Source organism: Lynx canadensis, chromosome C2 (genome assembly GCF_007474595.2).
Source record: "Lynx canadensis isolate LIC74 chromosome C2, mLynCan4.pri.v2, whole genome shotgun sequence".
Classification (NCBI taxonomy): Eukaryota; Metazoa; Chordata; class Mammalia; order Carnivora; family Felidae; genus Lynx; species Lynx canadensis.
In genome coordinates this window covers 75,696,761-75,712,391 of record NC_044311.2, presented here as the reverse complement: position 1 = coordinate 75,712,391, position 15,631 = coordinate 75,696,761, and the positions used below count along the sequence as shown (strand labels likewise).

The window sequence follows — 15,631 nt, the reverse complement described above, 5'->3', positions numbered from 1 at the left end:
GATAAGTATTATTTTTTTAATGTTTGTTATTTTGAGAGAGAGCACCAGTGGGGGAAGGGGCAGAGAGAGGGAGAAAGAGAGAGAATCCCAAGCAATGGGATCTGACAGTGCAGAGCCTAATGTGGGGCTCAATCTCACCAACTGTGAGATCATGACCTAAGCTGAAATCAAGAGTTGGATGCCTAACTGACTGAGCCACCCAGGCGCCCCAGTAGATATGTATTTTTTAATGACGTAAGATCCGTGATCACTACAAGTTCACTCTTTGAGGAGATTATTATATACAACTTTATATCTGTACTTGAATTAATTTACTAATTCTTTTTTCTAACTTTTGCCACGAGGACAAGTTGCTTTCATTGAACTGAGAATTTTTATTGGTTGCTTACTAAGTAGAAGAGAGAGATTTAAGATAACTTTTTACCACTTTGAAAAATGCTATCTTTTAAAATTTTTTTTAATGTTTATTTATATTTGAGAGAGATGGGGAGTATGAGCAGGAGAGGGACAGAGAGAGATGGAGACAGAATCTGAAGCAGGCTCCAGGCTCTGAGCTATCAGCACAGAGCCCGATGTGGGGCTTGAACTCACAAGCTGTGAAATCATGACCTGAGCTGCAGTCGGACGCTTAACCAACTGAGCCACCCAGGCGCCCCCAAAAATGCTACCTTAAACCATCTTATTTAAGCTTTTGAACTGGCTCTGTTTTTGTTTCCTATGTTTGAGTTGTTTCATAATAATAATGAAAAAAATCAAAAGTAGATAATTTTTAGGTCATGGCTGTGTGTCCTATGATTATCAGACTGTTTTTCTTTCTCTTGTAGAGGTCCTTTGTTCTCCAATGTTGCTGTCAACGTTCAGTCATTTCTCCTTGTTTCACATGGCAGCAAATATGTATGTTTTGTGGAGCTTCTCCTCCAGCATAGTGAACATTCTGGGTCAAGAACAGTTCATGGCAGTGTACTTATCTGCAGGTAATAAGCTTTAATCTCAGGATCTTTTGGAGTACGAGCACGCTAACCTATCTGGAGAAGGAACAAAGGGAACGATCATAGCTGAATTCTACATATGAGGATTGTATGTAGGGAATTATACATACTGTCTGTAGAGAAGGACATCGCAGGCTGGTGGGGTTGTTGGCTTTCCTGCTTCTTGTTTCTCGATTTCTTCTTAGATTATTTAGGTATGTTTAGTTTTAAATTAAGATAGACAGGAGTTAAGATTTAGTGGAGAAGTTAAGCATGTCGTTTTTATCTCATTAGGCCTTGGCTACTTTAGCTCAGGCCCACTGTTTTATAGATAAGTTCTTCCCAGACTTCCTGGCTATCTCAATCATCTGGATCTTTGTTAAATAACCTTAGGCTCATTTCCCACAGTGTGTTCAGTTTCCAGAAAGCTTTATTTTAGACCAGAGCTTTGTAATAAGATCGTCAAGAATGAGTTTTTTCTCTTTTCTGAAAGCATATATCTTAGTCTGGAGCCACTCCAGTTGTGGTCCTGGGGATATCATCATTTCCTTATTTCAACTAGGAAGTGGTAGTAAAGGATTCCAGGTTCCTAGATGCTACTAAACTGGCAATTGGTCTGTTAAATTTTACCTCTCTATTTGCAAAATGTATTGAATTAAAAACCACATGGCATGAAAATTCGTTTCTGAAGTCCCTTCATTTATTTTTTTTTTTATTAAAATTGTTTCTTAAGTTTATTTTTTTTAGTAATCTCTACACCCAACATGGGGCTCGAACTTACAACCCTGAGGTCAAGAGTTGCATGCTCTTCACACTAAGCCAGCGAGGTGTCCCTGAAATCCCTTTATTTAAAAAACAGTACATCATACTGTAGTCATATTGTAGTATGGAAAAAAAAGCACTTGAGAGCTTGAAGACAGAAGACCTAGTTTTACTGGATCTTATTTCTGCTACTTGCTGTGTGATACTGCAGAAAAGACCATAATAACACCCCTTTGAGGATAATGATACTCTCTCATGACAAGTGGTTGTAGAAAGGATTAAATAGACACATCTACCACAAGGCATCAAAAATGGGTGCTTAGTCATTGTTAATTAAATACCCATGTAGCTGGTCCTTCAAAACTAGAAACTGAGCAACATCTTTGGCCTGTGCCAGAAGTGTATAGTTTTTTCCCCAAGCACTAGTTGTATTGTTGTAGGTTACACATGGGTCTGTTTCAGATGATTAATTCCTGCTCTACAGGAAGTTTTTTAAAATGAGCCACATTCAGCTTAGATGACATTGGAGCCAAAGGGACTTGTAAAAGAGCATCTAGTCTAAATTGCAGCAGAGTCATTCGGCAAGCTGGGTAAAATATAGATTCCCTGGTCCCGTTCCCAAGAATCCGATTTAGTGTTTGGAGTGCAGCCCAGAGGATTCCCTGACAGTTGGTGAGTTTGAAACTAATCTCTTTTATGTTATAGATAAGGAAAGTGAGAACTGAGAGGTAAAGTGAAGGACCCTGTGTCACTCAGTAAGTTGTGTAGTTGGTCACACTTACAAAATATCTGAAGTGATAGGATAAGTATTCATACCTGCACCTTGTACTGATCCAGGTAGAAATCCAACATTGTTAGTCTCTGTGGGGTGGAAACCATTTTTATACTACACTAAAATTATTGAAATGTGACTTATTTCTCAGGCGTTATTTCCAATTTTGTCAGTTATGTGTGTAAAGTCGCGACAGGAAGATATGGACCATCACTTGGTGCAGTAAGTATTTGTAATGTAAATTTTCTTAATTTAGTCTTTAACTTCATTTTGAAATAATTTTAGACTTATGGAAAAGTCCAAAATTATTACAAAGAGTTCTTATATACCCTTTACCCTACTGTTAAGTACAGAACCACAGTAGAATGATCAAAGGAAGTTAACATTGAAACAATACTAACTAATCTGTGTCTAATTTAGAATTTATAGAGTCTTGGGGCACCTGGGTGGCTCAGTCGGTTGAGTGTCCGACTCTTGATTTTGGCTCAGGTCATGATCTCATGGTTTGTGGGTTCGAGCCCTGTGTCGGGCTCCATGCGGGCAGTGTGGAGCCTGCCTCAGATTCTCTGTTCCCCTCTCTCTCTGCCCTTCCCCCACTTGCGCTGTCTCTGTCTCAAAATAATAAAGTATTTACAATACTTTATTATAATAATAAAAAATTTAAAAAATAGAATTTATGGAGCCTTGTAAACTTCAGGCTATAGCTTTTAACCATTGGTCATTTACATATACTGTACTTACTAGAACAGACTACAAATCAAGAGCATAGTCAGAACAGTGGGTATCCATTCCTCAAAACCAGACAGCCTAATCGAGCATTGGAAAATTCTCAATAATTACAGATTTGAATCTGGTACTATATCCTCTGTTTAGTCACTATTTGAGTGTCTTCTGTGCAGATTAGACTAGTAGGCACTGTAGTAGAAACTGGGGATATACCAGTGAGCAAGATGATCACAATTCTCTTCCTGAGCTATGTTCTGGATGCTTAAACAGAAAAAGTGTTGTGTTTTTTTTTTGTTTTTTGTTTTTTTAGTTTAATGGAAATTTCTAGGCACATGGAAATCTTTGTATAACATCTCTCTAAAGACTACACATTCATTTTGTACATGTTTAAACACTAATGCACTTAAATATATTCAGATAGAGAGTTTCATATTTAAAGAAACTAAGAAGGTTTTGGAAGAGAAGTTTTGGAAGAGAATTCTTATGTAATCATCCCATAATGTGTGTGTTCCTCAGATTTGTGCATACTTAATTGTCCTTTTTTTATACTTAAATTTCCTAATGAGACCTGTATCTTGTCCTGTCACCTACGTGATTTCTTAAGCCCGTTTTTTCCTTCATGGAATGTTTTATATACAAGATTTGGTGCTGGTGTAATTTACATATTTCAAATCTTTTACCTCATTCACCGCCTAAGCACCTGTTATGTGAAGGCAACGAAGACCACGCTAAAAGGGCTGAGTGTTCTCTAGAGGACTTCAGGGGTTCTGAGAGTAGGGATACTTTTTTCATTAAATGAGAGGATCTTGGAGGGCATTTTGATGTGCTACAGGTGTTATTCTCATTTTGCAGATAAGAAACTAAAGTCCAAGATTAGAAGAGTGTGACAGATGGTATTTGGAATTAGGCTGGGTTTGAATCCAGCTCTGCCACTTATCTGTGATTTCTAAGACATATTACCAACCCTCTCTGTTTTTCTGTATAAAATGGGGACAATACATCTCTTTCTGACCTGCAGTGCAAGTGTGTTTAGATGGCCTAGCATAATAAGGAGCATGTACTAAAAAACGTGGCAGTGATAGTTCCTGTTCAGTCATCAAAATTTTGTAGAGCCATGTCAGAATAAAATTATTATCCCTAAATATTTTCATTCATTCTTAGTTAAAATTAAAGAAAACTAAGTCACCAGGTATAATAATATTTTTAATGAGAAATCTAGAAACAAATACTGTTGACAAAGTTATGTTAGAAAATACGAAGTATTGGTCTTACTGGCTTCCTCGTAATCCTGTGTTAAAGGATGAAGGGCTAAAGAATATTTGTTAGTTGACATATTGGCATTAGGGAGCAAGAATACTGGATTTTGGTAAGGGTTTTATTTAGTTAGAGCTCTGGATGTTCTGAATCTCATTTAAAAATTGTTTCTTAGTTATTGGTAGGAAGCTTTAACCTGCTTTTAAAAAATTTATTTTCTGTGAAATGTAACCCTTAATTTTGAGATGGCAAAGATCAATGAAATGTTTGCAGTAGGAAACAGCATTTGTTAAAATGTTAGAGATGTGTTTTTTGCTTGACGTATATCACAGGCCAAATTGAAGCTTGCTTAACGTACAATAACTTGCTTACTGTAAATTCATTGATTTAAGTATCACTGATGTAACCTGTTCTTAAACTGAATTCTCTAAGTCAGGAAAGTATCTTTAGTCTCTTCTTACAGCATTGCAAGTAAAATAAAATGGTCACTAGAATGGATTCATTTGGAATTCCTTTTTTATTTATCTATTGTAGTTTGGAGTATATCTCTTGTATAACTTTCTTAGTGGCTTTTCCAATATCTGTACTTCAGTTATCACAGTCTGCTGGTGGGAGTGTCATTTTACCAGTTTGAAGTGAACCTTACCTCCCTTTTCATCCCTGTGTCCTCCCCAAATTATAATATATAATTGTCTTAAATATTTCCACTGCGTGCATTTAGAATATTGGCTACTGTTATTATCATTTGTGCTTCAACCATTAAACATCATTTAGAAAATTCCAAGGGAGGAAAAGTCTGTTATCTGTATGCATAATTTTTCTTCTCCATTGTTCTTCTTTCTTGATGTTTCAAGATTCTTCCTTCTATCATTTCCTTTTTATTTAGAGAATTATCTTTAGCCATTCTTTTAGGTAGGTATGACAAATTCTCTTTAAGTTTTTCTTGGAGAATGTCTTGATTTTCCCCTTCATTTCTGAAGGATATTTTCACTGGATAAAAAAGATTCCAGGCTGACTTTTCTTTTGGCACTTGAAAAATGTTGTGCCACTTCTTTTTGGCCTCCATAGTCTTTGAAGAGAAATCCTTTGTTGTTCAAATAGCTGGACTTCAGATCATGATCTCACTGCTCCCATCAGACTCTGTGGTGACAGCTCAGAGCGTGGAGCCTGCTTGGGATTCTGTCTCTCCTGCTCATTCTACCCCCCACCTCCCTTCTCTCTCTCACAAGAATAAACAAACATTAAAAAATGTATATAGCTTTTCCCCTGTAGGTAAGGTGGTGTTGATCTCTCTGAAGATTTTTTGCTTTGTCTTTAGTTTTCAGAAGTTTGACCCTGTTGTCATGGGTCTCTTTATGTTGATCTTGTTTGGGGTTTGCTCAGCTTCTTGAAACTGGAGGTTTATGTCTTTGGGGAAATTTTCACCTGTTATTTCTTTGAATGCTTTTTCAGCCTCACCCTTCTTTTCTTTGGAACTATGATGACATGATGTTAATATAATCTCTAGGGTCTCTGAAATTCAGTTAATTTTTTTAAGTCTGTCTTTTTGTAGTCCAGATTGGGTAATTGCTACTCTGTTTCAAGTTCACTGATTATTTTCTTTGTCCTTTCCATTCTGTTTGGGCCCTATTGTTTTTATTTAGGTTATTGTATTTTTCAGTTCTAAATTTTACATTGTTCTTGGTATCTTCTGTTTGGGCCTTTCTGTTTCTGCTATTTTTTCACTCGTTTCAAGCATGCTTGTAACTACTTATTAAAGCATTTTTATGATTGCTGCTTTAAAATACGTGTCAGACAGTTTTAATATCGCTGTGTCATCTTGTTTCTGTTGTCTTATTCAGGTTGAGGTTTTTCTGGTTCTTGGTATGTTGAGTGATTTTTATTTATTTATTTATTTATTTATTTTTTTTTTAATTTTTTTTTTTTCAACGTTTATTTATTTTTGGGACAGAGAGAGACAGAGCATGAACGGGGGAGGGGCAGAGAGAGAGGGAGACACAGAATCGGAAACAGGCTCCAGGCTCTGAGCCATCAGCCCAGAGCCCGACGCGGGGCTCGAACTCACGGACCGCGAGATCGTGACCTGGCTGAAGTCGGACGCTTAACCGACTGCACCACCCAGGCGCCCCTGTTGAGTGATTTTTAAATGAGACCTGGACATTTTGGATATTATGAGACTTTGAATCTTATTTAAATCTGTTCATGAGGCTGCCCCTGCCACTGCTTTGACGAGGGGAAGTTTGACCATTACTGTCTGGTGAGGTGAAAGTCCAGGTTCTTTACTCAGCCTCTTTTGATACCTAGGGTACAAGGACTCTGGTTACTAGGAGGCAGGACTTGGAATTCTGGAAGTTCAGTCTCCTATGTAGACCTTTCCTGGTTAGGAGGAACAGGGTGCCTTGTTACTGCTGCCCACATGACCTCCACTGACACTACCCCATCAGCGGTATCATGATGCCTCGTTGCCGTCTGCAAGGGTAGAAGTCTAGGCTCTCCACTCAGCCTTTGTTGATGGGGATTGGGCTGCAAGCTTTTCTGTTGTTTGGCTGGAGTAGAGTGGTTATTATCTAAAAGCTGACTGTCTTGCTAGGCTACCCTTTCTTGGTCCTTTGGCTAGAGAGAGCATTTTGGGGGATGGGGATAGACCTATTATGTCTGAGTTCATTGGGATTTCCAGGTCATGAGCTTCTCCAGAGCCAAGTCTGAGCTGTATGAGGCCAAAAGAAAACCCAGGGGACTCACCACTGTGTCATTCCTTGGATCCTAGGGTTCCTTAGCCACTCTCCTTTTCTTTCTCAGCCTTTCAGAGTTGTCTTATGTTTGTTTTACATGTAGTGCCAAGGTTTTTGGCTGTACTTATGGAAGCACAAAACCCCTTAGAGTAAATTCATTTAAAGTTTATGGTGCAAAAAAAAAATCATACATGTAAACAATATGATATGAAGATTACATAGATATAGGAAATTATTTATGAAAATTATTTACTTATGAAATAAGTAAAAAATTGTATGCATATATTGATTGCAAGTACATAACCAGTGTACATAAATTGTTGGTGGAGAATAAAAGATCTTCATCTCCAACCAAGGAGGCAGGTGTCTAGAGTCTGTGTGAGTTGGGGTTAATAACTCCCTGAGATTGTACCTAAAACATATATGAATGTGAAATTTTTCTGAGGAGAAAGGGTCCCTGTTCACTGTATTTTTAAATGCCCCTGACTAGAAAAGGTTAAAAAAAAAAAAAAAAATAGGGGCACTTGGGTAGCTCAGTTGAGCATCTGACTCTTGATTTCGGCGGGGGTTATGATCCCAGGGTCATGGGGTTGAGTCCTGTGTCAGGCTCCATGCTGAGAGTGGATATTCTCTCTCTCTCAAAATAAAAACTAGAAAGAAAGAGAGGGGCACCTGGGTGGCTTCATCAGTTAAGTGTTCACCTTTGGCTGAGGTCATGATCTTGGATTTGTGAGTTCGAGCCCTGCATTGGGCTCTGTGCTGCCAGTGTGGAGCCTGTCGGGGATTCTCTCTCTCCCTCTTTCTGCCTCTCCCGCACTCTCTCTGTCAAAATAAATAAACTTGAAGGAAGGAAGGAAAGGAAAAGAAAGAGAATGAATGAATGAATGAATGAATGAATCTGTGCATGGAGGTAGGCCCAAACATTTGTCAAAAAAGGAAGTTGGGATTTATTCAGATACATAAATGTTTACATTTGTGTAGGTAAAGGTCACTTTGAGAAAATTCTAGGACAATGGAACTGCCTTCTATCTTTAAAATAATGTATAAGAACAATAAGATATAGTTAGAGAAACTGGCTTTACATAGAAATGCACAGTAATGAGAATTTTCTTTCATACTAAAATATCTGTAATGAGCATTTTAGATGGCGAGCATAATCATCTATGGAGAAATAATGTAGAGGCACCTAACAGAATTTTAATGTTCTTCTTTCACATCAAGCAGTCAAACTCTGTTGGCTTCATTTGAGGGAAAGTGTAATTTTATTGGGTTTTTTCCCTCTCAGAAAATAAGGTTTCAGCTTGATTTGTTTGGAGTTTCATTGAATTGACATTTAAAAAAAAATTTTTTTTTTTAACGTTTATTTATTTTTGAGACAGAGACAGAGCATGAACGGGGGAGGGTCAGAGAGAGGGAGACACAGAATCTGAAGCAGGCTTCAGGCTCTGAGCTGTCAGCACAGAGCCCAACGCGGGCTTGAACTCACAAACCGCGAGATCACGACCTGAGCCGAAGTCGACCGCTTAACCGACTGAGCCACCCAGGCGCCCCTCATTGAATTGACATTTTTAGTTTGTTTAAAAATAAACCTAGGATACTAGAGTTGCTTGTATGCAATAAAACCTGGAAGGTGATGAGCTACTGTTCACTCCAACTTTACAATTCTTAGTGACATTGACATCTACTGTGCTTAATATTAATATAGCACGTGCTGATAGTTTTGGGGGCTGGATATTGATGTTCGAGGCAGAACAGATCTTTCAGAATAAATATAAATATGGCCAGTATAAAATGTTGTACCATGACCCAGCAAGTTTGTGAGGAAATAAACCTGCAATCTTCTGATGTGGTTCTGATATCCTGAAAATTTGCTGTGAACCCGTTTAGGACCTGGAGTAGGGAACCAGGGAAAGGTGAACAAGTTATGGAAGCTGTGTACGTGCATATGTGTGTTTCCATACAACCAGTAATCTCCCTGTTAAGGGAAGTCAGGATTTTGGAAGAACCTTGTGTGTTACAGTTAGACTTGTACAGAAGCCAATTTGGTCCAATATGCAGTAGCAGAGAGTTGATCTTAAATATAGAAAATAGAATGCTGGGAGTGTCTGGCTGGCTCAGTTGGTGAAGCATGTGACTCTTGATCTCAGGGTTGTGAGTTTGAGCCCCACATTGGGTGTAGAGATTACTTAAAAATTAAAAAAAAAATAAGATAGAATTCTGACTCCTAACCCCCACTGCATAATTGCAGGTACCACCACCACCTGCCTTTACTATGCAGTTGAGGTTATTGTTTCCTTGTTGGTCTTAGCACTTTTTCAGCCCAAGGACTAGGGTTTTTTTTTTTTAATATTTAAATATTTTTATTTAGTTATTTAAATCCAGGTTAGGGGCGCCTGGGTGGCGCAGTCGGTTAAGCGTCCGACTTCAGCCAGGTCACGATCTCGCGGTCCGGGAGTTCGAGCCCCGCGTCAGGCTCTGGGCTGACGGCTCGGAGCCTGGAGCCTGTTTCCGATTCTGTGTCTCCCTCTCTCTCTGCCCCTCCCCCGTTCATGCTCTGTCTCTCTCTGTCCCAAAAATAAATAAACGTTGAAAAAAAAAAAATTTTAAATCCAGGTTAGTTAACATATAGAGCACTAGGGTTTTGTTTTGTTTTGTTTTGTTTTGTTTTTTTGTCTACCTACCTTCACTGAGATCTTTGGTTTTCCTTCCAAAGGATACTCATACTGTCTTTCCATCCTGCAGTTATCCCAGCCCATTCCTGGGAATGCAGCCTGAGCAGGTTTCCCTGTTTGGGTCAGTTGGCAACTGTGTATTAGGGATTTGGGATATCTGGGATCCCTGGGACTCCTAACACTTTAAAGTATTAGTAATTACTAAAATGTCACATAATCCTGTGTTTTGAGTCAACCCTTTGTACAAATGGTGGTTAAGAGTGGTAGATGCTAGGGGCGCCTAGCTAGGTAGATGCTAGGTGGCTCGGTCAGTTGAGGTCTGACTGTTGGTTTCTGCTCAGGTCATGGTCTTGCGGTTGTAGGATCAAGCCTCTTGTCGGGCTGTGCACTGACAGTGTGGAGCCTGCTTGGGATTCTCTCTCTCCCCCACTCTGCCTTCCCCCACCAAATAAATATTAAAAAATTTAAAAAAGAGATGCTGTTTTTTCAGAAATAGCATTTTTAATACAAAAATGTAGGAACCTTTCCTTTTATTTATAGGGGTAATCAGTTATAGGACACCTTTTATAAAAATCATTCTTCTCTTAGAGGTCTTTTTTAACATCCTACTTAGAAATTATTTATTTATGTATTTATTTAAAGTTTATTTATTTTGAGAGCAAACATGAGGCAGAGAGAGAGGATCCCAAGCAGGCAGAGAGAGAGGATCCCAAGCAGGCTATGTGCTGTCAGCACAGAGCCCAATACGGGACTTGAACTCCTGAACAGTGAGATCATGACTTGAGCTGAAATCAAGAGTTGGATGCCTAACCGACTGAGATACCCAGGAGCCCCAGAAATAATTCAAATCTTACAGAAAATTTTCAGTACAAAGGACTTCTAAGTCTTTTAACAAATAAAATCACTAGGGTTTACTGAGGTATAACTGACATGGAAAAAACTGCACATATTTAAAGTTTACCATTTCAGGACGCCTGGGTGATGCAGTGGGTTGAGCGTCTGCCTTCAGGTTATGATCTTGCCGTTTGTGAGTTTGAGTCCCACATTGGGCTCTCTGCTGTCAGCACAGAGCCCTCTTCAGATCCTCTGTCCTTCCCCCTCGCTGCTCGCTCTCTCTCTCTCTCTCTCTCTCTCTCTCTCTGAAAAAAACATTTAAAAGATAAAGTTTATAATTTGGAAAGCTTGGACGTGTGGATCAAGATAATGAATACAGTCATCATCCCTGAACGTTTCCTGGTGCTCCTCTGTAGTCCCTTCTTCCTGCTTCTAACCCCTTCCTGGGCAACAGCTTCTCTACTTTGTTATGGTAATTTCATTTGTACTTATTTTCTAGAGTTTAGTATTAATGAAATCATGCAGCATATACTCCTTTTTGTTACTGTTCTGGCTTCCATTACTCTAGTTATTTTGAAATTCATCCATGAAGTTGTGTATATCAGTCTGTTCTTTTGTATGAGCGAATAATGTTCCATTATTTGGATATGCCAGAATATGTATATCCATTCACCTGGTGGACATTTGGGTTTCTAGTTGTAACTGTTACCAAAAAAAGCTGTTGTGAACGTTTGTGTATAACTGTTTGTGTGCTTTCATATGTCTTGGAATGGCCAGATCATAATGGTAAATAAGTATTTAACTTTTAAGGAATTTCCCAGCAATTTTCCAGAGTGATTATAGAATTTACTTTCCCATCAGCAGTATGCGAGATTTTCAGTTTCTCCACATCCTCACCAACACTTGGAATGGTCGGTCTTTTTAGTTTGTAATCAGTATGTACTGATACCTGTGTAGTTTTAATTTTTATTTCCTGACTCATCTTTCCATGTGCTTACTTGCTATTCATATATCTTCTCTGAAGTGTTCAAATATTTTGCCCAGTTAAAAAAAGATTTTAATTATTTTCCTTTACATAGTCTGGATACAAGTCCTTTATCAGATTTTTGAGATGCAAATATTTTCTTTTAGCCTATATCTTGCCTTTTCTCAACTGTCATTTGAAGACTGTAAGTTTTTTTTTTTTTTTTAATTTTTTTTTCAACGTTTATTTATTTTTGGGACAGAGAGAGACAGAGCATGAACGGGGGAGGGGCAGAGAGAGAGGGAGACACAGAATCGGAAACAGGCTCCAGGCTCTGAGCCATCAGCCCAGAGCCTGACGCGGGGCTCGAACTCCCGGACCGCGAGATCGTGACCTGGCTGAAGTCGGACGCTTAACCGACTGTGCCACCCAGGCGCCCCAGAAGACTGTAAGTTTTTAATTTATATGAAGTTTGATTTATTAATTTTTTTCTCACGGATCATCCTTTTTGGTCTCATAACTGAAATCTTTGCCTAACTTAAGGTCACAAAGAGTTTCCTCCTATGGCTTCTTTAGAAGTTTTTATTGTAGCTTTCACACTAGGTCTTTGTGTCACTTTGAAAGTGCAGCAAAATGCTCTTGAACCACATTCACCAGTTTTTAACGTTTTGTCACATTTCACTTACTGTTTTCTCTATTCACGCTTTTTTTTTTTCTGAACTGTTTGCAAGTAGGTTGCATATATGATGCCCTTTTACCCCTAAAATACTTAAGTGTATATTTCTGAGAATACGAATATTTTACTCTTTCCAGTTATCAAGTTCAAGAAATTTAATATTGATATAATACTTTAACTTATTAACATATTCCAGTTTTGTCAATTGTCCCAGTAATGTCTTTTGTAGTTATTTTTCCCCCTCTAAGATCATGTATTACATTTAGAGGTTATGTTCCTCTGGTCTCCTAAAAGCTGGAACATTTCCTTCCTTAGCCATTTTTGTTAATTGAGGTATAATTGCCATGACATTGTATTAGTTTCAGGTGTACAACCTAATGATTCGCTATTTGTATATATTGCAAAATGGTCACCAGAGGTAATCTAGTTAACATAGTTAACAGTAAGACTGTCGCTGTGTATAGTTAATAAAATTTTTTTCCTTGTGATAAGAACTTTTAAGATTTATTCTCTTAGCTTTCACATATGCAACACAGTATGAACTGTGGTCACCATGCTGTACATTACATCTCTGGCTTATCTATTTTAAAATGGGAAGTTTGTACCTTTTGACCCTTTTAACCCATTTTGGTCTCTCCACCCCCAACTCTGGCAACCACCAGTCTGTTCTTTCCATACATGGGCTGGCTTTTTTTTTTTTTTTTTAAGATTCTGTACATAAGTGAAATCATACAGTATTTGTCTTTCCCTGACTCATTTCAGTTAGCATAATGCCCTCAAGGTCTATCCATGTTGTCACAAATGGCAAGACTTCCTTATATTTTTGTGGCTGAGTAATATTCCTCTGTGTGTGTACATACCACATTTTCTTTATCTGCTCATCCATTGTTGGACACTTAGGTTGTTTCCATATTTTGACTATTGCAGATAACTGCAATGAACACGGGGATTTATTTACCTTTTTTGGTTAGTGTCTTTGGAGGGATAAGTACCCACAAGTGGAATTGATGGATCATGATAATGCTCTTTTTAATTTTTTGAGGAACCTTCATAATGTTTTCCCTAGTGACTACACCAGTTTACATTCCCATCAACAGTGCACAAGGGTTTCCTTTTCTCCACATCCCCACCAACACTTGTTATTTTCCTTTTGATAATAGTCATTCTAACAGGGGTGAGGTAATAATCTCATTGTGGTTTTGATTTTCATTTCCCTGATGATTAGTGACGTTGAGCATCTTTTCATGTGTCTGTTGGCCATCTGGATGTCTTTGGAAAAAGGTGCAGATTCTTCTGCCCATTTTAAAATGGACTGTGTTTTTTTTGTTCTTGAGTTATATGAGTTCTTTATATATATCAGAAATTAATCCCTTATTAGATAGGATTTGCAAATATTTTCTCCCATTTGGTAAGTTGTCTTTTTATTGTGTTGATGGTTTCCTTTGCTGTGCAGAAGCTTTAGAGTTTGATGTAGTCCTACTTGTTTTTGCTTTTGTTGCCTTTGGTCAGCCTTTCTAAAATTTTTCATGGAATTAACAATTTTGGACAGTACAGACCAGTTATTTTATAGAATGGTCATCGGTTGGGTTTGTCTGTTTCTTCATGATGAGATTCTGAGTTTGTGTTTTTGGTTGGAATGCTACATGAGTGGTGTTATGTCCTCAGGTACCACAGTTGGAGGCAATAATGTCCATTTGTTGACTGGTTGTTATTCAGCTTCTCTACTATAAAGTTGCTGTTTTCCTTTACCTTTTAAAGTTAATGTGTATGGGGGTGGGAGGGAGGGGAGGGTGGGTGATGGGTATTGAGGAGGGCACCTTTTGGGATGAGCACTGGGTGTTGTATGGAAACCAATTTGTCAATAAATTTCATATATATAAAAAAAAATAAAGTTAATGTGTAATGTGTGAGGGGATACTTTGTGATTTATGTAAGTGTTGTGATCTCTTCCTCATCGACCCCTCTCACCCCCCTGAAATAGCATCCATTGATTATTGTAGCTTGACTCAGTTTTTGCTGTGATGGTTGTTACAATGGTGAATGTAACAATGCTGTGATGGTTGGCGGTATAGTACATCTCATTTGTTTTCCCTAATGTTAACGTCTTCTATAGCCATAACTTATCAAACCTAGGAAATTAACATTGGCATAGCCCTTTTTTTAAAATTTTTATTTTAGAGAAAGAGTGAATGAGCAGGGGAAGAATGGCAGAGGGAGAGAAAGAATCTTAAGCAGGCTCCATGCCTAGTGTGGAGCCCAACATGGGGCTCTCCCACAACCCTGGGTTCATGACCTGAGCTGAAATGAAGAGTTGGATGCTCAACCGACTGAGCCACCCGGGCGCCCCGGTATAGGACTTAAACCGCAGACTGTATTTGGATTTCCTGTTTTTCCATGATGTTCTTTGTTTTGTTCTAGGATACCGCATTGCATTTAATTATCATGTCTTTTCAGTATCCTCCAGTCTGTGGTGCTTTCTCGGTCTTTGTCTTTCATGACCTTGAAACTTTTGAAGAATAGTGGGAAGATGTTTTGTAGAATGGCCCTCATGGAAGTGTTATATTATTACTGTTTTTTTTAAGATTTTATTTTATTTATTTATTTATTTGGGGGGCAGGGGGGATAGGTGGTGAGGGGCAGAGAGAGTGAGAGACAACCCAAGCAAGCTCCCCATTGTCATTGCAGAGCCCTACATGGGGCTTGAACCCACGAACCATGAGATCATGACCTGAGCCAAAATCAGGAGTTAGACGCTGAACTGACTGAGCCACCCAAGTGCCCCTAAAAATTTTATTTTTAATCTATACACCCAGTTTGGGGCTTGCATTTACAACCCTGAGACCAAGAGTTACACGCCTCACCAACTGAGCCAGCCAGGTGCCCTTGAGTTTTTTGTTTGTTTGTTTTTGTTCTTAATGTTTTTATTTTATTTTTGAGAGAGAGAGAGAGAGGGAGAGGGAGAGAGTGAGTGAGTGAGTGGGGGAGGGGCAGAGAGAGAGGGAGACATAGAATTCGAAGCAGGCTCCAGGCTCTGAGCTGTCAGCATAGAGCCCGATGCGGGGCTTGAACCCATGAACCATGGTGTATCATGACCTGAGCCGAAGTCGGTGCTCAACTGACTGAGCTACCCAGGTGCCCCAGTTTCATTATTTTTAATAAGTGACTAAGAACCGAGAATTTTGGCTGAAGACAAATATAGTTAAAGCACCAGCCTCCCTTTGCTTTCCCACTGGTCTCCAGCCACCCACAGGCTTGGTTCAACTTGGTTTTC

The 15,631-nt window shown here is 38.8% G+C and overlaps 1 protein-coding gene across 2 annotated transcripts in view; it reads left to right on the top strand.

The window, feature by feature from the left end:
• Positions 1-15,631, top strand: part of PARL (presenilin associated rhomboid like) — a 51,270-nt gene that overhangs the window by 29,976 nt on the left and 5,663 nt on the right. Inside the window, exons 6-7 of one of the 2 annotated variants that reach the window (XM_030329387.1) lie at positions 825-974; positions 2,654-2,724. In XM_030329387.1, coding sequence (XP_030185247.1) covers positions 825-974; positions 2,654-2,724 — 221 coding nt within the window. The remainder of the gene's footprint in view (positions 1-824; positions 975-2,653; positions 2,725-15,631) is intronic. The other variant, XM_030329388.1, reaches the window with a different exon arrangement.